The 25,224-nt window shown below is 38.5% G+C and overlaps 1 protein-coding gene across 6 annotated transcripts in view; it reads right to left on the reverse strand.

The window, feature by feature from the left end:
• Positions 1-4,731: 4,731 nt before the first annotated feature.
• JMJD1C (jumonji domain containing 1C) overlaps positions 4,732-25,224 on the reverse strand; it is a 369,469-nt gene continuing 348,976 nt past the window's right edge. For all 6 annotated transcript variants that reach the window (XM_055274441.2, XM_063637907.1, XM_063637905.1 and 3 more), the window contains 8 exons: positions 23,787-23,955; positions 23,145-23,235; positions 22,194-22,324; positions 21,032-21,154; positions 15,552-15,691; positions 13,828-14,004; positions 5,930-6,061; positions 4,732-5,641 (listed from right to left, as the gene is read on the reverse strand). In XM_055274441.2, the coding sequence (XP_055130416.1) occupies positions 5,552-5,641; positions 5,930-6,061; positions 13,828-14,004; positions 15,552-15,691; positions 21,032-21,154; positions 22,194-22,324; positions 23,145-23,235; positions 23,787-23,955 (1,053 nt within the window). In that variant the 3' untranslated portion in view covers positions 4,732-5,551. The remainder of the gene's footprint in view (positions 5,642-5,929; positions 6,062-13,827; positions 14,005-15,551; positions 15,692-21,031; positions 21,155-22,193; positions 22,325-23,144; positions 23,236-23,786; positions 23,956-25,224) is intronic.

Below are 25,224 nucleotides of genomic sequence, written 5' to 3' on the forward strand. Positions count from 1 at the left end.
GCTATTCTCCTGCCTCAGACTCCGGAGTAGCTGGGATTACAGGCATGCACCACTACACCCAGCTAATTTTTGCATTTTTAGTAGAGACGGGGTTTCACCATGTTGCCCAGCCTGGTCTCAAACTCCTGACCTCAAGTAATCTGCCTGCCTCAGCCTCTCAAAGTGCTAGGATTACGGGCATGAACCACCATGCCCGGCCTCAGTTCACTGATTAAGAAAAGCGCCTCAGGCTACCACAGTATCTTCTAGATGTTTAATGTGAAAATAATGTGATTATATTTTATCTATAGAATGGGAGAGATGAGACTACATTGACTTGCCTGTGACATCCTGGTAGTTGTTTACTGGACAACTATGATAGGAATTTGTCTATTTGACATTAACCTCTTATAAAGGCCATTCCAAGAAGCAGCTCCTTCCCTGCTGCCCTTCTAGAACAAGAAATGAAGAGTGAATGACTTTGTAAATCTCTCTTGAAAACTGTATAGAAGTCTCAGTGAATGTGTTTATGCAAAAGGGCCGGAGATCTAAATATGTATACATTTGCTCTGTCCTTTTTGTTACCTGAAGGGTTGTGCAAATACTACCTTTCTGAAGCCTTCCCTAACCCCAGGCAAAATTTATTACACCTTTTCCAAATACTTTGTATATACCTGTTATATAATATTTTTAGCACAGATGGGCCAATCCTCAGCATCTTTTTTTAAATTTTTTAACCATCACATCACCAATGCCTAACACTTTTGAATAAGTTGTAAATAAAAGCTTATTTTTTGTTTTGAGACAGAGTCTTGCCCTGTCTCCCAGGCTGGAGGCAGTGGCACAATCTCGACTCACTGCAACCTCCGCCTCCCGGGTTCAAGCAATTCTCCTGCCTAAGCCCCCTGAGTAGCTGGGGTTACGCGCCTGCACCACCACATCCGGCTAATTTTTTGTATTTTTAGTAGAGATGGGGTTTCACCATGTTGGTAAGGCTGGTCTCGAACTTTTGACCTCAGGTGATCCACCCGCCTCAGCCTCCCGAAGTGCTGGGATTACAGGCGTGGGCCACCGCACCTGGCCCAAGATAGTTCTATCTTACACTTATGTACGACATGGCATGTGCGGCTGGGCACAGTGATCCCTAAATCTTTATCGTGAACTTCTTCCACTTACTAAAGCAAACCTGTTATCACCTACCTTGAACCGTTTCCATATTCTGCAGTAGCCCCACCTGTCAGTTACCATCCTTACTATGCTGCCAGAGGACCACACTTGCTCTCCTTGGGAAAGCAGTCAGTTCGCATCTCATCTTATACTTCCTTCTCATTTTTTTTTTCTATTTTTTTGAGAAAGTCTTGTTCTGTCGCCCAGGCTGGAGTGCAGTGGCAGTCTCGGCTCACTGCAACCTCTGCCTCCCAGATTCAAGCAATTCTGGTGCCTCAGTCTACAGAGTAGCGACTACAGGCCTGTGCCACCAGGCCCAGCTGATTTTTATATTTTTAGTAGAGAAGGGGTTTCACCATATTGGCCAGGCTGGTCTCAAACTTCTGGCCTCGTGATCTGCCCACTTTGGCCTTCCAAAGTGTATTTGTTTACTCATCCAGCTTTCCACATCTTTTATCATCTGTAAAATTTGGGTCAAAGACTAAGGGGTGGTGAGGTAGTGTTGGCCTCTGTACCCATAATGCCCTTCCTCTCAAAGTGGAGTCCATTTGACCCACCCATACAACACACGTCCTTGGTATACCCTCCACTGGCCCCAGGGCTGAGGTCTTTTTCACAGACAAGACATAGAAAGGACAATCCTGTTTTAGCTACAGCCAGCTGTGAAAACCTCCCCAGCCAAGAAAGGGAATTAACTTACAAGGCATGCAGCCAGTGACCTGGAGCCTGCCAACATTTCATTGTTACTTAAAAGTCAATTAATTTTCATTAAAAGAACCACGCTGATTACCGTGGGAGCCAAAGTACTTCGTATACTACTCACATTTGCTATATTTTTATATGGTTTCAAACCGTATCTACGTTTACACAGTAATTCATAACCAGGTCATGTCATAACTTTTGCAGCTGGAAAGTCTGAGTCTGCATCCTGGTGACAGGCCTGGCAGCATACATAACATTGTGTCTTGGCCAACTTGTTATCCCAATTCATACTGAATACTGTATTGAATACAGAATGATAACTAGCTGGGCGCGGTGGGTCACGCTTGTAATCCCAGCACTTGGGATGGCCAAGGTGGGCAGATCACCTGAGGTCAGGAGTTCAAGACCAGCCTTGGCCAACATGGTGAAACCCTATCCCTACTAAAAATACAAAAATTAGCTGGGCGTGGTGGCGTGGACCTGTAACTGCACCTACTTGGGAGGCTGAGGCAGGAGAATCACTTGAACCCGGGAGGCAGAGGTTGCAGGGAGCCAGGATCGTGCCACTGCACTCCAGCCTGGATGACAACAGCAAATTCCGTATCAAAACAAAAGACAAAACCAAAAAAAGCCCATTATATAGAATAACTAAATCACTTTTTCCTCTCCCATGGCCGACTGCTGATCTCATTTGTGAGAGCATCTTTGATAGGCTGGCATCTAGAAACAGAACATGTTGAATCAATCTATCTATAGTGTATATGCACAGAGCAAAGTAAAGATATGACAGCACTTTTCTGAAGCTTATTAATTTTACCCAGATGTTATTAAATCCATAATCCATCTACCAAGAAGGGAAGTGACAGAAAACCAGACACTGATTTGTCGGTATTACAGTCCTCAGATGCATGGCAGAAATGAATTTGAATGCATGTATTGACTATTCATGAAAAATCCATATTCCAGTAAAAACATTGTCAATTAGGGCCAGGTGTGGTGGCTTACACTTGTAATCCCAGCACTTCGGGAGGCTGAGGTGGGAAGATCACCTCAGCTCAGGAGATAGAGACCAGCCTTGGTAACATAGTGAGACCTCATCTCTTCTAAAAAAAATAAAAATAAAAAAAATAAAAAATAACATTTTAAAAATCACGCCTGTAATCCCAACACTTTGGGAGGCTGAGGCTGGCAGATCATCAGGTCAGGAGTTCGAGACCAGCCTGGCCAACATAGTGAAACCCCATCTCTACGAAAAATACAAAAATTAGCCAGGTGTGGTGGCACGCACCTGTAGTCCCAGCTACTCGGGAGTCTGAGGCAGGAGAATCACTTGAACCTGGCAGGTGGAGGTCGCAGTGAGCCAAGATCACGCCATTGCACTCCAGCCTGGGTGACAGAGTGAAACTCAGTCTCCAAAAAAAAAAAATTAGCTGAGCACAGTGTGATGCGTGCCTATAGTCCCAGCTACTCAGGAGGGTGAGGCAGGAGAATCACCTGAGCCCAGGAGCTCAAAGCTACAGTGAGCTATGATTATACCACTGCACTCCAGCCTGGGCAACAGAGCGAGACTGTCTCAAAAAACATTATACACTAGAATGGGAAAGAACTAAAGTATTCACCACGACTTTCCCTTTATAAAGGCTCTTTGTCGTTTCTCAAATTATTGTACACATTTAAGATAACACCATACCACCATCTGGAGGGAGCTGACATACTCAGACATACTCCTGAGGAGCATCAGACCCAACCAAAAGGATGGAGAGAAAAAGGACAGAGGAATTGCTCCAGTGATTAGGGAGTAATCAGCAATCAATCAACTCCCCAGCCTCCCAAAAAGCCTACAAATATCATTAAGGACGTAAGCATTATGGTCCTCTCTCTTCACCCCAGATTTACAAGGAATTAGGTCAGCAGCATGGAATTCAGACTATGGATAGAATATTCTTCAGACTACGGATAGAATACTGTCATTAAGGTGGGTTTGCACTGAAAGAAGCCACATTGCCTGGCTTTATCTTCATTAGCTTCAACTATTCAGAGTAAGTTGTAAATATGGTTAAAAGGTGGCTCATGCAAGAGCAAGAGAAGCAAAAGGTTTTGAGGAAAAACAATCACCACAGACTTTGGGATCCTGGCAGGCTTTAGGGGACCAGCAGGTGGTACTCTACTCCAGAATTAACACCTTGGCTTTCACTTAATTTTAACATCAAAATTAAATCAGATGGAACATATGAAAGCATTAGGCAAAAGAAGCCACGTTATCAGCTGAGGCACATTTGGAAAAATGGTATTTAAAAAAGTCAAAAGCTCACAAAAGAAGGTTCACAAAATCATTTGAAATATTCCTCAGGCCAATTTTTCTTTCTAGCCAAGTAGTTATTATCCATCCCATGATAAATATAGGTAATTCATGTGAAATGCCACATGTAGGTAATTCACATGAAATGTAATTGCTCACATTCCTGGCTGAACCTTGCCTGAAATGGAGGGTGGCATAACAGATTACATGGAGCTAAACGATGTTGACATAAGGAAAAACAGTATAAACTAAGCAACTTGCAAGGTGTTACAACTTGGACTCCCACTTTTTTCTTTTAAGCTGAATGCTTTCAGTTGAGAAGAAAGGCTATCCTCTCAATATCCTGCAGGTGTCAGTGGAGACCTACATCTTTCCAGTAACTTAAAGGGTTGGGAATATGTAAGCCTCAACCAACCGACAATAGCAGCCAGCTATTAAAACCAAGACTTCCAATTGAAACAACTTGCTAAGGTCATATAGTAAGTGGCAGAACTCATATTTATACCCAGGATGACTGACTTCGGGCTCTTCTCTGCCCCCAGTGGCATGGTTGTCAACAAAGGGAGAACTCTGGAAAAAGTCAATTTTTGATAAAGTCCTTTTAATGGAAAATGTAAAACCCCTTTCAACTTTAATGTACAAAGCCATATGTAACACTTGCACTTTAACAAAAGCAAGCCAATGTTTTAAAAAAATACATCATTAAATGTATATATGTATATATTTACATAGCATATTAAGTTTAATATTTAGCTTTAAAAGTTCACATAAATTTTACCAAAATGAGACAATTTTAAATAAATTACACCTTTTGAAAATGTTTAATTGTACAGTCAATAGCTTCAACAAAATATTGAAGTGTCTGTATTTAGTATCTACTTTATATACTTTATACTTTACAAATTTTACAATTATTTGGCAGTAATTTTCTGACTATGACATGACTGCTGTGCGATTCAGCAATTTCCCAGATGCAGGCAATAGCTGGTGTTTGTGTCCTGTTCTCACAGTAACTGTCTCAATGTAGTGAAAAATATCAGTAATTTTAGTAAACTGTACAAGGTCACATTTACACTTGATCAACAATATAGCATAGAATTTTTTATTTTTTTACCAAAAATAAATACATCATTTTAAATCTGGCATTTTCACAAACATCATATACACTATAATACAAAACAGCCATATAGTGCTGCTTTTAAAATTCTGCTTGTTTTATAATATTTAATCACAGGAGCTGTGACATATGCTATACTGCTGTGGTGTCAGTAACAAGTAATTACTACAAAGAGAATTTCTTGGCACTGATGGTTTTATGAAGCTTAAGTCAGTGTGCACACATATCATCATTCAAGGTTAAGGAATCCCAGTTCAACAACCTAAAAATATCAAACTGGATCACACTTAATTTTCTTCCATATCCTCTACTTCATCCTCATGTATCTTCAAGGCTCTCACCATTTCTTTGACTGCATGATACAAAATATTTTTAACCTGAAAGAGATGTTAATATTTCTAATCACTTCAGTTGGACAGAAATTTTAAAATGACAACTTCCAGATTTAAAAAAACAATTTTAATAGGGACCTAGGAAAACCAAACATAAGAAAAATGTTTAAAAAGTGTTAAGCCAAAAGGGACACTATAAATCATACAATTAAATACATGTTGGTGTTAATCTTTGGTTGTCACCCTAATGTGACCAACTAGGTTGTTATACATGTATCATATTTCTGAATATAAAAACCCTGCAGAACAGGACCTAGAACACCCAACTCTTACCTGTAGTTTATCATCATAATTGATTTCTTCCTTCAAAAGTCTCAGTTCCTGTGTTAAATGAAATGACTCTACAAGATGTTCTGGAGACACAAAATCTTCAGTTACCTGAATACAGCTGTGAAAATTCTGAACCTATCCCCAAAAGAAAAACCGTGAAATGTAAGTTTTAGGAGGTGGAGCAAAGAAAAGCCAAGTTATTTAAAACCAATAAACACAAGAGACAATTCTGCCGGAGAATTTACTTTCTCCAAAACATCAAATGGATTTTAAAGCAGAAGACCACATTTTATGAGAAAGTTATGTCACTGAAAAGCTTCATGTAAAGTGACTTTGTAAATGGAATATTTTTAAATGATAAAAAGAAAATAACTTTTCCAGGAATCCTTGGGAGAGGTTGATAACCAGATATTAAATTATCAATTTTGCCAAAGTGGACTTTTAAAAAATGTGTTACTTTAAAAAACTAACAACTTGAAAGAATTTACGAGGCAATCTATCTGAGTATGTTTATTGTTGCTCCATTGGCTTCCAGGATTTTGGTCATTTCACTGTTAACTCTTACATCAGAGAATAAAGAAAATGAAACTTTGTTAGGAACTGGGACTGAAAATGTAGTTCCAGACAGATCTACTGACCTCGACTGAGTTTCAGAAATATCCCAGGATTTTGGTTATTCATGCCTTTTGTGACTTTCTTTCAAATTAGCCAATTAAAGATACCCCTTCAATCACCGGTGACATCAGCACAACAGTTTTTCAACAGCTTTCTCTCTCCTGACTAAACAGTTTTCCCAAGAAGCCAGTCAATAGTCTTTATCTGTTACTTGTTCAGCATTTACAAACTGACTTTGCACTTGACTATTAGAGCTGCTTTCTATTAATGCCAGTAAAACAAGAGAGGAAGGTCCAAGCTGATCCAATCTGGGATTTGTGGTGTTTCTAGATTGTCTTCTAGTGTTTTTAAAAAATATCATAAAAATTCCTGGGAAAGGAGAAATAATTGAAAAACTAAGCATTTAAAGTTATTCTAATTTTAAGTATGCAAAATAAATTTAATTGGGAGGAGTGAGATGAAGGAGATAGTAAGTGGGAAATGGAGACTGTGGGAAAAAAAATCTAATTGATGATAGGGTGATGGAATTCCAGAGGGGCTAGAATTCCTCCTCTGGGCATAATGACCACCTGAACAGCTGCTGAAGTCTGCAGAGTTCTTTAACTCAAGCACTGTGCCTCTATTGATAACTTGGTAGCATAGTAAAGTAAACATTCTCTTTCTTTAATCATTAGGCTGTTGGTTCCTCTGGAGGATGAACATAGTGGATGCCTCACATTTTCAGCATTTCTGTACAGTCTCACTGGCTCTTCATAATGTGTCTGTAGAACAGATGCTCTATTTCACAGAGCAGGAAACTATGGATGAGATGTTCAGCGCCTGTCCCAAGACAAATCAGCCAATAAATGGCAAGTCAACAGGAGCCCAACTCCTGCGGTGTCTTGTCTAACAGATGCTTTACAGTCCTGCTTATTAACTCTCATACCAGCATACAGAGTCTCCAAATGCCCTCTCTCCTTATGTCTTTCATTTATCTGAACTTAAGGAGAGTCAGTCTTTCCAAAGTTTTAGCATGAAAGAACCTTTTGGTATATCTAGCTCTAGCATGTCCTAAAATCATCTGTAGCTCCAAAATGTATACTTGGTTCTTTTTTAATATAATTTATCTTTATTGATATTCTCACTTTGTTCATCCATCATTTTCCTGGTTTCTGTTAGCTCTTTGAGCATATTTAAGACAGTTGTCTAGTAAGTCCAATGTCTGGGCTTCCTGGGGATGGTTTTTGCCAATTTATTTTCTCCCTTTGAATGGGCCATACTTTCCTCTGTGTATGCCTTATACCTTTCTGTTGAAAACTGGGCATCTGAACATTACAATGTGTAATCATATTCTCTCCCTGCCTCAGGGTTTGCTGTTATTGATTCCTGAGGGCTCCAGTCATCCATTTGTTTAGTGACTTTTCCAAACTGTTTTTGCAAAGGCAGTATTCCTTGTTGGGTGTGGTCACTGAAGTCTCTGTTCCACTATCTCATTGGTCAGCCAGTGACCTAACAGAGATTTCCTTAAATGCCAAAAATCAGCTGCCCTTTTCTTCATTAAGCAGTCTCTTGGTTGCTGTGTAAGTTTTCAATTAGATACCAGAGTTCTGAAAAAGTTCATTCTGTCAGTCTTTGCCAGCTTATGGTTGTTTTAAAATGACTTTTAGAACAGTAAACTTTATTAGTGCTTACAAGATGCTATTAGGTTTCCTAATGACCCCTACCTGATATATTGTGGATAAAGGCTTGAGGGTTACTTTGAACAGCCAAGGTTCAGTTTTAAAGCAGAACACAACTCAACTTCTCATTTTGATTATCCCTTTTCTTTGCCACATTTGAGTCATTTATATTTCACTTCCTTGACATTGTCTTATTCATACTTGCCTAAAAGCATCAGTTATAATTATAAATAGGTAACGTTAAGAAAATATAATTTGTATTCATAGTAGGAAGGTTATTATACTGACACTTGATTGCTATTTACTCAGTTATTTGTGAGAAATTAGTGTGGAAAGATTTTGCCAAGAAGTCCTTTTGGTCATATGAATACAGAGAATTACAACTTTAAAATTTTCTAAACTCATGATAAATGACCAAACACAATCAAACTTAGTATTTTTAGACAAATTTCACTAAAGATTATGTGTTAACTTAAAGAAAAAAACAACTGTTGCTGTTTTTAAGTAAAAGCCACTCTAAACTTCAGAATACTACAGCTGAGACAAAAATCCTGGAGGTCAGGGTCATTGCTCTGTGGAGGGATGTACAGGAGTTTCACAGACTGAGTCCCAGTTACCAAGGTAAGATTTGGAAGTCTCCAATTCTAGAATAGTTCTTAGCATATAAAGAGGGCTGTGGCTATGCTGCTTTCCCTCAGCTTGCTAAGATTATATATCTCAGCTTCCTTGAACAGACAGCCCACTCTTCTCTCAGTTTGGCTCTGGCAATGGTCATTGTTGACGGGCCAAAGAACAGAATGTTGTTTCTTCCCTAGCACTGCTGGCCCTTGTCATGCAGAATCACTTGGTTGAAAATTTTTTGATAGGTGCCTTGGGTTTGCATGAGATTCCTATTTCTGTGGTTTCCAAAGTGTGGTCCCTGAACAGTAAAATCAGCATTTTCTGGAAACTTGTTAGAAATCTATAGTTTCAGGTCCTTCCCCAGACCCATTGAAATCAGAAACTCTGGTGGTGGAGTACAGCAATCTGCTTTATCAAGCCCTCCATGAAATTCTAACATATGCTAAAGTGTTAGAATACTGATTTAGAGTCTGATTATTCTAAGGGCCACCTATAGCCTACTGGAAGTGTTGAAGTCATGAACAGTTTTCAGAACTTCTAAGACCTAAACAGGTTGTAAGTAATAATGCATCTCAAATCCAGGTTAATATTGTAAACACTTACTACTTCCCTTGAATTTTCTCTTAAAACTGCACTGCCACCAATTGTGAATTACGGACAACATCCTTTCAACAGAGTGAAGAGCTGTGTTGTTGTCATTAAACCACACAGGAGAGGAAAGGTAGCAATTCCCTTTTGTATAGCTGGCAATTTCTGTGCCAAAATATGTAGCAAAGAAGTTAGATCTTGTTTTGGATAACTCAGCAATTTAGTGGCAGAGCTCAGAATATAATTTGTCAGTCTAGGTCATATATGCTGCCTTGGTGTATTTAGATATAACATTTTTTATAGATGTTTACAATTTTTTAGGCTTCATTCAAATTTCACCTTTTGGTGAGGTCTAGTTTAAAGCTGTAAATGGTGTCCTATAACTTTGCATCGATGATTGTTTCTATAATCTATGTGAATTTTCTAACTGTCCCAAAGAAAATGTGTATAGTCATAAAGTGGGTTCCAACCTAAGTAAACTTTTGGAAGTAGCCAGAGAAAGCACATATAGGAAGAAGTAAACATTTACATGTTTTACAAAAAGCCCAATATATATAAATTATAGAAAGCCATAAATTTGTTTTCCTCTATCCTTGTGCAAAAACATGTTGTTACTAAGAATGTATTTTCAGGCCTTCAGAATAGAGACTTATTAATAATACAAACATTAAGTGCATTATCCTAGGCATGGGAAGAAAGCAATGAAAAAGATAAATCTCTTAATTCTTCATGCTTACGTTCCAGTGGGGGTTAAAAGACAAGCAAAGTGAGTAAATTATAAAGCATATTTTAAGGTGACAACTGAAATGGGGGAAAATAAAGCAGGAAAGACGACAGAAAGTTATAGGACACCATTTACAGCTTTAAACTAGACCTCACCAAAAGGTGAAATTTGAATGAAGCCTAAAAAATTGTAAAGAAGCAAGTCTTACAGATACCCGAGAGAAAAACGATTCCAAGCAAAAAAGATTAACAAGCACAAAAGCCCTGGGGGTGGGGGGGTGGGAAACATACTTGGTGTGTGTGAAAGCAGCAAAGAGGGCAGGATGGCTAGACAGGAACTAGGAGAGCCATACGAGATGAAGGCAGTGAGACAGAGGGGGAAGTGTGGGTATGTAAACTAACCTAACTTCTTAACAAGGTCACTTTGAGCCTATTAAAAGACCACTCTTCCCAAAAAAGTAGCAGCAAGGAGACAAGTGTAAGCATGGAATTTCTTTGGGGTAACAATGATTGCATCTGGAAAAAAGGAACTGGGGGAAAAATGTGAGATACTGAATTTTCACTGTAAACTTTTTATACTTTTGAATTTTTCTGTTTATGTATTATATTTTCAAAAGAAAAACATTAAAAAGTAATATTTTCAACAAATAGTACTGGAACAGCCAAATGCCCATATGCAAAAAATTGAACCTCGATCCATACTATGCACTACATACAAAGATGAACTAAATTGCATACCCAAATGTAAGACCTCAAACTATAATGGTTCTAGAAGAAAATGAGGAGAAAATCTTAGTGATCTTGGGCTAGGCAACAATTTTGTAGATACTATGAAAATATCATCCATAAAAGAAACTGATCAACTGGACCTCATCAAAATGGAAAAAACCAGCCAGGTGGGTTGGCTCATGCCTACAATCCCAACACTTTGGGAGGCCAAGGCAGGAGGATTGCCTGAGCTTAGGAGTTCGAGACCAGCCTGAGCAACACAGCAAGACCCCATCTCCATAAAAAAATTTAAAAATCAGCTGGGCATCGTGGTGTGCATCTACAGTACTAGCTACTCAGGAGACTGTGAACCCAGGAGTTTGAGATTATAGTGAGCTATGACTGTGCCACTGCACTCTAACCTGGGCAACAGAGCAAGATACTGTATTAAAAAATGGAAAAATGAAAAAAAAAATGCTCTTTGAAAAGAGAAGCTACAGGAAAGGAAAATGTGTTTGTAAAACACATTATCAGATAAAAGACTTATCAGAAATTGGCAAGAAACACTCAAAACTCAGTAAAAAAAAAAGCAGCTAAATAGAATATTGGAACACATATTTAACCAAAGATATACAGATGGCAAATTAAGATATAAAAAGATGCCTAATGTTTAGTCATTAAGAAAGTGCAAAGTAAAACCACCATGAGACACCACTGTACACTTATTAGAATGGTCTAAAAACAAAACTGACAGTAACAAGCACTAGTGAGGAAGCAGAGGAAACGAAACTCACATAACCCTGCATTGGGAAATGAAAATGGAACAACCAATTTAGAGAATAGTCTGGCAGTTTCTTAAATTTAATCATACATTATAATATCACCAGGCAATCCCACCATTCAGTATTTACTTAACAGAAATAAAAATCTTTGTTCACATAAAACCATGTATATGAATGTTTATGATAGCTTTATCTATTATTGCCCCAAAGTGGAACAAACCCAAATGTACTTCAGCTGGTGAATGTAGATTTAAAAAATGAAAAAAAATTCATACAACTACCCAGCAATAAAAAAAGAATCAACTGATCAACACAACAATAGGGATGAGCCTCAAATACATTAAGAAAAGCCAGACTTAAAGGGTACATACTGTGTGATTCCAAATTTATGGCATACTCATAAAAGAGGAACTATAGGGACAAAAAAGCAGATTAGTTACAGGAACTTTGAGTGGGAAGAGGTTGACTATAAAAGTGCAAGAGGACGCCGAGCATGGTGGCTCACGCCTGTAATCCCAGCACTTTTGGGAGGCCAAGGCAGATCACCTGAGGTCAGGAGTTCGAGACCAGCCTGACCAACATGGAAAAGCCCCATCTCTACTAAAAATACAAAATTAGCCAGGCGTGGTGGTGCCTGCCTGTAATCCGCAGCTACTCAGAAGGCTGAGGCAGGAGAATCACTAGGACCCAGAAGGCAGAGGTTGCAGTGAGCCAAGATTGCACTACTGCACTCTAGCCTGCGCAACAAGAGCAAGACTCTGTCTCAAAAAAAAAAAAAAAAAAGTGCAAGAGGGAATTTTTTCAGAGTGATGGAATTGTTCTACATTTTGATTATGTTGTTACCTAACTATGCATTTGTTGAAACTCACAGAATTATACATTAAATAAGGTAAATTTCACTATATGCAAATTATATCTCAGTTTATAAAAATGACTACACTACCAAGTTAACTTTATAAAAACTGACATTGGATAAATTCAATATATGAATAAAGATCTTCAAGGGAATCTACTTTGTATTATCAAAGGATTATTCCTATGTATAAAAAGATTTATAATACTAGTCTCTTAAATAGGCTCTTCTTTTGAGGGCATTTACATTTGAATACAGATTAGCTGTTTTCTGCTAGGAGGCTAGAAGTCAAAGAAATGGTGTATAGGGTGAATCCCAGATTAAACGTGAATCATAAATAATATGACATCTCTGAAATAATCATAAGTCCGTGGGAAAATATAACCACTTAATGTAAATACATTTTTTTCCAGGAAGTTATCATAGGGAAAGGTAAATTTATTATTATGACATTTGTATTTTACTACTGTATCATAAATGCCATTTGAGATCTAATAATGATAAATCTGACCCTGAATCTGACACGTCCTAAAAGCTACGCAATTATTATCACCTAAGTAGTATTTGTATGGAATAGTGTCATAAATGCTAAACAGTCAATGACTATACTTATATAAAATGTGAGAAAGTTTGCTTGGTAAACTAATATACATCAGCTACATCTCAATTACTTAGCAGTGGAAAAGGTGGAAAACCAACTGTTGAGGCAAAGCAGCTTTTGCGTTTTTTCTGGTTTCCCTGGTACACCTTGTTAATTATAAGGGCTAACCTGGGCTGTAGTAGCCCCATTCCACCTATAGGAATCCACTGCGTACTTTTAATCCCACCCTTCATAACCACGCCATCTATTCTACGCCATTTTTCCCGGTGCTGGAAAAATTACGTATTTTAAATTAGGTATTTTAGTTTTTATGTTTTGTGGATCAACAGTTATATAAATTACATACCATCTTTCTTTAGACAGGCCCCTGCTATGCTAGCATGCTGAAGAAAGGTAGGAGGTATGCTTAAAGCCTGATAAAAAGTCTGTATACTGTGTCCCCCCATGCTTTTAAGCCTCACTATTCAGAGGTATACATGTTACTAGAAGAGCTTAAAAATCAGATTTCAATCTATTCAGTCGGAGACAGTATACAAATAGAAATCTGGCTCATGTTAAAACAATTTAAAATTTTAAGGAAATTATGTCAGATTTCTGCAAGCACTGGGATGTCATTTTAATAAAGGCAGACTGGTGCAGGTAATTCTCTTATTTGCGTCTTCTTCCATTTATATCTATACTAAGAGCAATTTTTTTTCAAAACTAGTTCTTTCAGTCAGTAAAAGATATGTTAGAAATAAGTTTGTATATACCTGATGAAGTGCTCCTGCTGGCAAAACAATAGCATCACCAAGGAACTGAATAAGAGTACAGGTTCTGACTCCATATTCTTCAAGCAGCCTTTGACGGAGCTTTTTGTTCACATACCAACTTTGGTCACGTATTGGATCGTGTTCTGGTAGAACTTCAAGGCCTTGTTCTTTTGAAATCTGAAATATGAATTAAAATAGACACCCCAATTTAAGTAAGGAAATGGTAAATCCTGTTCAGTTAAATTTCAATTTTATTTGTAATAACAAGTCTTTTGTTCTCAGAATCAATGGAACAACTGAATGAGCTTCTTCAGTTAAAAAATAACATTCTGCAATAATTTGGAAAGCCAAAGAATATTAAAACAATACAGCAACACTGAAATGCTCTTAACAGTTTACTACTTCCTTCTCACCGCCTCCTTCCACTATGAAGTTTCCATCTATCTGGTTTCCTTCCTTAACAATTGTTTCAAAAGTACAGCACATGGATGAGGAACAAGGTAGTTTGTTTTTTGTTTTTTTTTTACCAAAAGCCAAACCATTCATATGTATGGATTTCATAAACATTTATTGATCCTTTTTTAAGGTAAGTATAAATACCTTTACATGGCTAACCTTCTTTTTTTTTTTTTTTTTTGAGATGGAGTCTCGCTCTGTCGCCCAGGCTGGAGTGCAGTGGCGCAATCTCGGCTCACTGCAAGCTCCGCCTCCCGGGTTCACGCCATTCTCCTGCCTCAGCCTCTCCGAGTAGCTGGGACTACAGGCGCCAGCCACCACGCCCGGCTAATTTTTTGTATTTTTAGTAGAGACAGGGTTTCACCGTGGTCTCGATCTCCTGACCTCGTGATCCGCCCACCTCGGCCTCCCAAAGTGCTGGGATTACAAGCGTGAGCCACCGCGCCTGGCCTACATGGCTAACCTTCTAACGCTTGAAAAATCAATTTCAAGGGACTCTTTAATCAGTTAAATAATCTGCTTTAGAAGGCACAAATTATCATATTTCAGATTAAAATACAGGTAGGTATTCAGGGATAAGATGGTACAAACAAGGCTATAACTCTTTTACTTCACACTGATCACAGACAGAACTTACATCCTTTCAGAAAGATGATGTATCAGCACTGAACATTTCTTAAAAGAAATTTCCATAATTACGAAGTTTAAAAAGTACCTGAGCAAAGGGTTTGAACCAATTATTTCAGATTGATATATAAATTTCTTTCAGAGTATATGACAACTACAGTCAAGGTATGATTACTCAAAATTTGAGTTTACTCAGTAAGTATCATAGTATCAGATGTGATAGAGTAGAATCATTCCCTAGGTCAGCAGCCAAAAATATCTATCAGATTCAAAGAAAATAAAGATCCTACCTTCTTTAGATGTTTCCATGAAATATTTGTTTTTACATCCTGCAACTCCAGATAGCTACTTTTCGCCACCCAACTAATATCTGGCTCAACAACAGATTAGTCTTTTATTAACAGGGAATGGAGGAACACTACCAACTGGGAACAAATCACCATTCAAAACCCTCAAAATGAAACAGGCTTTCAAAGAGGAGCAACAGAAAGAGGGTTTTGACTTTCAACAAAAACCCCCATCTACTTTGAAGTAAAAATTATGTAATGACCTTGTATTGCTGAATGCCAAGTGAAGGTATGGTAACAATGAATAAGTCCTTGCTCGAGGGGAAGAGATATTATTTGCAAACTAACTTATACCTTTTGAAGAAATTCCCTTATCTTGTCAACATCTTTCCCAGCATAAATATGCCACAGAGCACCAGGTATTTCACTTGAGTCCTTCAATCTTTTCCTTAAAATGTCATCCAAATCTTCTTCCTCAAATTTCTTGAGAATTCCTGAAACAAAGGAACATAATTTCAAACTGTCAGCAAAGAATGCCAGAAAGCCAAGTCTCCTAAAGTTGATCTATCAGAGCAGCAGAGTGCCTGACTAGGATCAGTACTTTTTCTTTTTTTGTTGTTCACCCAGGCTAGAGTGCAGTAGCATGATCTTGGCTCACTGCAGCTTCCACCTCCCAGGTTCAAGCAATTCTCTTGCCTCAGCCTCTCAAGTAGCTGGGACTACAGGTGCACGCTGCCACACCCGACTAATTGTTTGTATTTTAGTAGTGCTGGGGTTTCACTGTGTTGCCCAGGCTGGTCTCGAACTGCTAAGCTCAGGCAATCCACCTGCTTGGGCCTCCCAAAGTGCTAGGATTACAGGCATGAGACACTGTCCCTGGCCGGATCAGTACTCTTAAAAAGAAGTCAAATACAGTTATATGTTCATAACTTTTAGGACTACAAGAATAGGTAAGTGGATACAAAGCAATAGTGATTTTCCCAGTTTGTTTTCTGCAAACCAAGAAGCACGAGATAGAAAACCTAAGAGCAACTATGTAAAATTTAACCACCTTCCTTCCCTGTCCCAAGGGGGTGGTCCTAACAATGACTTGTACTCATAGCATTTCCTAACTTACAAAGGTCTTTTATGGTCACTATTAGTTGGCCCCTATACCTACTTAAAAATAAGGGATAACCTCTATTTTATACCTGAGTAAAAAGGTTCCATGAGGTGAAAGTTTTACTCATTACCATGACTAATGAATGGCAGGGCAAAATGTATTCTGATTAATTTCGAGGGGCTCTCATATTTGATAATAGTTAATCTGCAATCAAATGCAAATGTTTCATGAACAAAGTTGTGGTTTTGAGGAAAATCAAGCCATCCTTCCAAAATGTTGACGAACTAAAATCTCTATACATGTATGTACAGAAAAAAACTTTAGAAGTGTACAAACAAAAATAGTAACTTAGTAACTAGTTGTCTCTAAGTGTAGGACCACAGGAAGGTCCTTTTTTAAAATGACCAGTGAACATTTAAATAAATGTTCTTTTTAAAAATTTTGTATAAATTTAAGGGGTAAAACTGCAATTTTTGTTACATGGATATATTGCCTAGTGGTGATGTCTTGGCTTTTAGTTATCATCACCTGAATAATGTACATTGTATCTACTAAGTAATTTCTCATCACCCACCCCTGTTAACCACCCTCCTCTGAATCTCCAACGTCTATCAGGACAAGGAATCAACCTAAGTGTCCATCCACGGATGACTGGATAAAGAAAATGTGTGGCCGGGCGTGGTAGCTCACACCTGTAATCCCAGCACTTTGGGAGGCTGAGGCAGGCGAATCACCTGAGGTCAGGAGTTTGAGACTAGCCTGACCAACATGAAGAAACCCCGTCTCTACTAAAAATACAAAATTAGCCAGGTGTGGTGGCACACGCCTGTAATCCCAGCTACTCGGGAGGCTAAGGAAGGAGAATCGCTTGAACCCGGGAGGTGGAGGTTACGGTGAGCCAAGATCACACCATTGTACTCCAGCCTGGGCAACAAGAGCAAAACTCCATCTCAAAAAAAAAAAAAAAAGAAAGAAGAAAAGAAAATGTGATGTATATATACAGTGGAATACTATTTAGCCATAAAAATGAAATAATTGCTGGGGTAGGTGGCTCACATTTGTAACTCCAGCACTTTGGGAGGTTGAGGTGAGTGGATCACTTGAGCTCAGGAGTTTGAGACCAGCCCGAGCAACACAGTAAAACCTGTCTTTACAAAAAAATAAAAAAATTAGCCAGGCATGGTGGTGCCTGTCTGTAGTCCCAGCTACTCTGGTGGCTGAGGTGGGAGAATCTTTTGAGTCCAAGAGGTTGAAGCTGCAGTGAGCTGAGACTGTGCCACTGCACTGCAGCCTGGGCAACAGAACAAGGAGACCCTGTCTTTAAAAAAGAAAAAAAAATCATGTTTTTTGCAGCAACATGGATGGAACTAGAAGCCATTATCTTGAGCAAAAAAACTCACAAAGTCAAATACCATGTTATCACTTGTATAAAACCTTTTAAAGAAAGCTGTTACCTGCTACAAAGTGTATATCAGATGTTTCCTAATTTGTGACAGTAACGTCTGTTTTATATTCAAACTTAGCTGCAAAGATTATTTTTTTCTTTTTTTTTTTTTTGAGACAGTCTCACTCTGTCGCCCAGGCTGAAGTGCTGGGGTGCAATGGCACGATCTCGGCTCACTGCAACCTCTGCCTCCCAGGTTCAAGCGATTCTCCTGTCTCAGCTTCCCAAGTAGCTGGGACTACAGGCACCCGCCACCATGCCCAGCTAATTTTTGTATTTTTTAACTACAGATGGGGTTTCACTGTATGTTGGCCAGGCTGGTCTCGAACTCCTGACCTCAGGTGATCCACCACCTTGGCCTCCCAAAGTGCTGGGATTACAGGCGTGAGCCACTGCTAATTGAAACATTTGGTGTTTACTATGTGCCAGGCACTGTCCTAGGAAGTTGGGGATTAGAATTAAGAAAGATCCATTCAAGAGCTCATGGAGTTAAAGAGGGTCCTAATAAATCTAGACAAATAAACATTACATTGTGGTAAGTGCAATCACATCAGTACAAAGGGTACAGAGACAGGTTAAGTCCTCCAATGTTATCTGTGACAAAGTTTTTTCCCAGTCATGGTAAAACAAAACAATTAAGGGCAATGTAAAAAGTTGATCATAAAAAAAATCATCCTTTACTCTGATACCTTTTTGTTTGTTTTTTTGAGATGGAGTTTCGCTGTGTCACCCAGGCTGGAGTAGAGTGGCATGATCTCGGCTCACTGCAACCTCTGCCTCCCAGGTTCAAGCGATTCTCCTGTCTCAGCTTCCCAAGTAGCTAGGATTACAGGCGTACACCACCACGCCCAGCTAATTTTTGTATTTTTAGTACAGACTGGGTTTCACTATGTTGGCTAGCTGGTCTCGAACTCCTGACCTCAAGTGATCCACCCACCTTGGCCTCCCAAAGTGTTGGGATTACAGGCATGAGCCACTGTGCCTGGTTTATCTTTCTTATAGAGAGAATTTAAAATGTTCTTTTTAAAAAATGATGTTATTTTTAAAATCTGTTTTCTTAACAAAATTAAAAGCTGGAAACTTTGAATTGGTTTTCTGACATTTGTCGTTTAAATTTTACTGCTCTGCAAATTAAAATAAAAAGTACATGAGGTGGGGGAGGCATCATAATAAAGAGAATGACTGGCTAGAGTAGAGTAAGTTTACTTTCTTTAATGAAGACTTCTAGGGTGAATGATAATCTGAGTTACAACTGAAAGAATGAATACAGGAGTTTGCCAGGAAGACATGGAGCTAAGAGACACATGGTAGATGAAGAAAAAAAGCGTGTTCTTTTAAGTATTTTTCAATGTGTTTGAAACATTATTATAACCCTAAAATGTTGCTTTGTGACCACCTATAAAAAGCGACAAAAACTTTTTAAATAAAGAAAGAGGGCCAAAGGATTATTTAAAATGCTGAAATTCTCCTGAAATTTTCTCAAAAGAAATATCCTAGGAATAGAAGCTGGGGGTTATGCATAAACAAAGATGAGGAAGAAAGTTCTAGCTTTTAAGGACATGAATGAATAGTAATGGAGGAAAGCAGGTTAATTTCTATATTGTAACTTTTAAGTGCTACAGGGAAAGATCTGAACAAACTACAATGAGATAAAAAGGATGTAACTCCATGGCATCACAGGATTAGAAAGGATAAATAATCTGAACCACAGGTCACATTTCTGTGGCAGCGCTCAGACTATAACTCAAGTGTGCCCACTGACTCTCAAATCTCTGGGGGATGGGGGTGGTTACCTATTATAGTCAACAGTGTCGGTTAAAAAGCTGAGTAGCATAATGTAAAAATGAGTTTCTACAGTTTTGAGGGATTTTAGGTTGTGTATTATAAAACTGTCAAATGTACACAAAAGTAGAGTGAATACTATAATGAATCCCATGTCCCCAGCACCTAGCCATTAAGCTATAGATCCATTCTGGGATCCAGATATATAATTGGTGATCTATTTCATGGCTGGATGTCATCCACAGAATTTCACACAAAGTGCATGTGAAGCAGAAAAGGTAGAGAACATCTGAAACTCCAAAGAAGCCTCCAACTCTGTAAGGTGTCAGAATCAGAAGTGGTATCACAGAAGCAGAGAACTATATTCAAAGAGGTTGTGATTAACGGTGCCATTCATTATAGACTGGGGTGAGTAATAAACGAACCAGAAAGATACACTGAATTATCCAAATATGTATGAGTGACAGCAGTAGCAATAGACTGGTATGGAATAAGATTGCAATGAGTTGAAATGTAAAAGGAAAGTGACAGAGATGGTCAACTATTTCTTATGAGGGTAGAAGCAATAGGATGGAAAGGTTTAAAGGAGGCTTTCTTTCGAGAAAGAAAAAATAATCTTAGACTCTGCTTCTGTTGTACAGAGAAAAAGCCAATGGAGAAGAAAACGTTAAAGGCCTATGATTGTATCTATGCCTTTATAAAGAACAGAATAACTGACAGCATGGTTTCAGAAAGAAATTCAGGGGACAGAAATGAAAACCTATATATTGGATAGAAAGAGGTTACTTCCACTTAAAAGACCCCTTTCTTCCTCTTTTTACTGGAGGGGAAAAAAGAATGTTTGAGTCACAAACCATATTTTAATCATCTTTAGAACCCTAGGAATTAGTTTCTATTCTTCAATAAATTTTTGTTTGTTTGTTTTTTGGTTTTTTTTGAGACGGAGTTTTGCTCTTATTGCCCAGGCTGGAGTGCAATGGCACAATCTCGGCTCACCGCTACCTCCGCCTCCTGGGTTCAAGTGATTCTCCTGCCTCAGCCTCCCGAGCAGCTGAGATTACAGGCATGCACCACCACACCCAGCTAATTTTGTATCTTTAGTAGAGACAGGGCTTCAGCATGTTGGTCAGGCTGGTCTTGAACTCCTGACCTCCAGTGATTCACCCACCTTGGCCTCCCAAAATACTGAGATTACAGGCGTGAGCCACTGCGCCCAGCCTCAATAAATGTTTACAAGTGAGCTTAACAGTGTATTTTCATCAACACAATACTTAGTGATAGAAAAGAAGTTAAAATATTCACTTTTAAAATTAAAATTTCACTTACATAAAAAAAAAAATAGGAAAACTATTCAATCTCCAAGTAATAAGGGCTAAAATGTCCCTACATCCATTGCAATTCTTTTTGAAATCTTCGCTGTTAACTCAGAAGCTGATATTCTGGACAATACTAGTAAATGTGATTATCCAACTGTTATTTCAAAGACTACTTATTCTTTAAGTTTACCTGCTTTTGAGAGAATGCCATTTCCTTTTGCTATGCCAACATAGACTAGAATATTTACAACATCAGAAACTTCAATATGGAGATTTGTTGTTCCTATATCATGATCTTTAGCAGCGACTACACCTGTGTATAAAACAAAATTTTACTTGACAAAATACTTTATATATATATAATAGTATAATCAGATATTCCCCCAAATTAGCTCGATCTGCATAATTTAATTGTAATTTGAGTTTTAGTTTCCTTATTACAAAAACCTGTTCCAAAAGTCATAATCTATAAAACACTCTATTTCAATAATTACATTTCTATTATAATAAAATGTACTATGATTAAAAATCAAATTAATAAAAAATAAATTAGCAGGTACTTAACTATATATTGGCTGTTAGTTCCTAACATGTTGCTTAATATAAAAAAGGATTTCGATGGATTAAAGGAACAGATTTAGTAGAAACTAAAAATGATTAGACAATTTGTAGGAACGGTAATTCTTTTTTTGAGAAGGAGACTCGCTTTGTTGCCAGGCTGGAGTGCAGTGGCATGATCTTGACTCACTGCAACCTCCGCCTCAGGGGTTCAAGCAATTCTCCTGCCTCATCCTGAATAGCTGGGACTACAGGTATGCGCCACTACACCCAGCTAATTTTTCTATTTTTAGTAGAGATGGAGTTTCACCATGTCAGCCAGGGTGGTCTCAATCTCTTGACCTCATGATCCACCCACCTTGACCTCCCAAGGTCCTGGGATTACAGGCATGTAGTTACCACCACGCCCATCCTTGAAGAGAAATTTTTTTTTTTTTTTTTTTTTTGAGACGGAGTCTTGCTCTGTCACCCAGGCTGGAGTGCAGTAGTGCAATCTCAGCTCACTGCAACCTCCATGCCTCCTGGGTTCAAGCAATTCTCCTGCCTCAGCCTCCTGAGTAGCTGGGACTATAGGCGCACTCCACCATGCCTGGCTAATTTTTGTATTTTTTAGTAGAGCCAGGGTTTCACCATGTTGACCAGGATGATCTCGATCTCCTTACCTCGTGATTCACCCGCCTTAGCCTCCCAAAGAGTACTGGGATTGCAGGCGTGAGCCACTGTGCCTGGCCTGAGCAAAAATTTTTAAAAATCCAATATAATTCCTACATGGGAGAATGTGAATATATACCTACCATAGGCACTGCACAACCTGGGTCCTAGATCAGGACGTACAAAAAATCCTGGCAAATGAGAGGCCAAATTGAATTTTCCTTCTGGATTACAATATTCTGGCAATGGCAGACTTTTTAAAAGATCTTCGTATCTGAAGAATAACAACATTGCCTTCTTATAAAGATTTGCATTGGTATTTTCACATATATAATTTTCAAGTTGTTCAAAACAGCAGACTACCTTTCCATAAGACAGGTAACAATTTTCCTTGACAAAAGTGATACTGACTAAAATAGCAATTCTGCTTCTCTAACCATTAAACCATTAAAAAGCTCCAGTAGAAGGGAGGTCCTAAATAGGGTCCTGTGCTCTTTTTTTTCTTTTTTTGAGACAAAGTTTCACTCTTGTTGCCCGCCTCGGACTCCCAAAGTGCTGGTATTACAGGCGTGAGCCACCGTGCCCAGCCTCTTTAACATGAACATTCTTTCCTTCACTGTCCTAACATAAAGACTTCCCCGCTGCTGAGGCTACCAACTCAGTTTTGCTATCAATCAATCCATCAGACAGGGTCTCACTCTGTCACCCCGGCTGGAATTCAGTGGCACGATCTCAGCTCACTGCAGCCTTCACCTCCTCGGCTCCAGTGATCCTCTCGCCTCAGCCTCGCGAGTAGCTGGGACTACAGATGCCTGCCACCATGTTGGCTAATTTTTGTATTTTTTTGTAGAGACAGGGTTTTGTCATGTTGGCCAGACTGGTCTCCAAGTCTTGGACTCCAGCGATCCCCTCGCCTTGGCCTCCCAAAGTGCTGGGATTATAGGCGTGAGCCACTATGACACTCAGCCTCAAGTTATTTATTTTTAATTGAGATAGAAAAAGCCTACAGGTCACATTTACGGTTACTTATCCTATCTCTGGGGACACTCTCAGCTCAATCTCAAAAAGTCGAGTCAAAATGAAAAGTTTCAAACCTTGCTGGCATCATAGTCTTGAAGTCTTCTCCTGAAGGCCAATCTTTCAATTTTAAAACAACTGTTTCTCCACTTTTGTTTTTCTGCCGTTCTATAAGGAATGCAGTTAATTACTAAAAGGGTAATTTCTGCCTTTTTATCTTTATTAACATTCGGAAAGAAATGTAAATGAATGAATGATTTGATTGTTGCACATTACATGCTTAATAAATGCTTGCTTATTGACTTATTACTTATGTAGTATTAAAACCTTTGTTCCTTTTGCACATAAATAGAATTCATTAAATTACCCACTTGTAATATCTCAAAAGTTGTTTTTAAAAATCTTGGTAACATCACAATCTTACATTTACACTTTTAATTTTCAAAGAGTTTTACATAAATAATTCAATTTTCAAAAGCTTATGGAACTGCCAAACATTTCTCCATAAGCAAAACAGTATCAATGGTATCTTTACGGTCAAAGGAAATTAGTGCTAGAGACAGGGATTAGGACCCAGTATTTTGTTTCCAATTACTTGTTTCTTTTTATTAGACAACGTAAAACAGATGTTTCAAAGACTAAAAATCTGTTGTTACATTTGGGATTTATCATTTTGAAGGAGTATGATGGAGAAAATAGTAAAATAAAAACCAACATACTTGAAACTTCTTCAAAACCATCCCAGAATTCCTTAACATTGGCATTTGAAATGATGCTATCTTTGCAGTTCAGAAGATCAGCTTGGTGGTCTCCAAAATCAAGACTAATTGATTCCGCCTTCCATAGGCTAATGTTCATTTTCTTATGCACACCAGAAACCACTGCAGGCTTATAAATAGATAAATAAATAACAGTTAAAAGATATATAGACTTTCTTTTTTTTGTTTTTTTTTTTGAGACAGAGTCTTGCTCTCTTACCCAGGCTGGACAGCAGTGGCCTCATCATACCTGACTGTAACCCTTTGGGCTCAATCAATCCTTCCACCTCAGCCTCTTCAGTAGCTGAAACTATTGAATTTCGAGCCTAATGAGTTATTCTCTGAAAGTTAATGTCTCCTTTGAAATTACATAAATTCAAATTCCCTCACAGCTTTCTTACACTTGGTGGCGGAGGGTAGATGTCCTTTCCACCCAAATTCTCTAATAGCTTTCTAATAACGCAGAAACCAGTAATGGAAGATTTACAGCTTCTAAAACTACAATAAATGATATAAAAACATATCTTAAGAACATCTGATGTATTATTCTAGGTTTTAAACAAATTCCTGTACTCTAATGAGGCAGAATTCTGGAATATAGAGAACACAGTAAGCTATGACTTAAAAGTTTCTGAAAAATGATATTTACTAGGCTGGGTGTAGCAATGCATTCTTGTAGTCCCAGCTCCCAAGGCTGAGGTGGGAGGATTGCTTGAGCCCAAGTTTATGTACTGCCTAGATGACACAGCAAAACCCTGTCTCCAGAAACAAACAAAAAATTTAAGTGATTATTAGTATTCTTAAACTTGTAAAATAATTAAAATTTAGGAACCACAAAAGAAGAAGAATCGGCCGGGCGCGGTGGCTCACGCTTGTAATCCCAGCACTTTGGGAGGCCGAGGCGGGCGGATCACGAGGTCAGGAGATCGAGACCACAGTGAGACCCCGTCTCTACTAAAAATACAAAAAATTAGCCGGGCGTGGTGGCGGGCGCCTGTAGTCCCAGCTACTCGGAGAGGCTGAGGCAGGAGAATGGCGTGAACCCGGGAGGCGGAGCTTGCAGTGAGCCGAGATTGCGCCACTGCACTGCAGCCTGGGCGACAGAGCGAGACTTCGTCTCAAAAAAAAAAAAAAAAAAAAAAAAAAAAAGAAGAAGAATCTCTAGCTAGATTTTTTTTTTAATTACAAAAGACATCTTAAAAAAGAAAAAAACACCCTAAATTCTGGTTTACTACATGGTTGAATGTTCCATTAAACATTTTTTCAATGAGCCAATAATATATACGACTTTAAAAATAGGTCCAGGTATTAGTTAACTCTTGCTGGCAATTCACATATTAATTCCTAGTGCCTAGTATCTATCCAATAATATTGCTGCTATTAGGGTAATCAGCAGCTT

Source organism: Symphalangus syndactylus, chromosome 4 (assembly GCF_028878055.3).
Source record: "Symphalangus syndactylus isolate Jambi chromosome 4, NHGRI_mSymSyn1-v2.1_pri, whole genome shotgun sequence".
NCBI classification, from domain to species: domain Eukaryota; kingdom Metazoa; phylum Chordata; class Mammalia; order Primates; family Hylobatidae; genus Symphalangus; species Symphalangus syndactylus.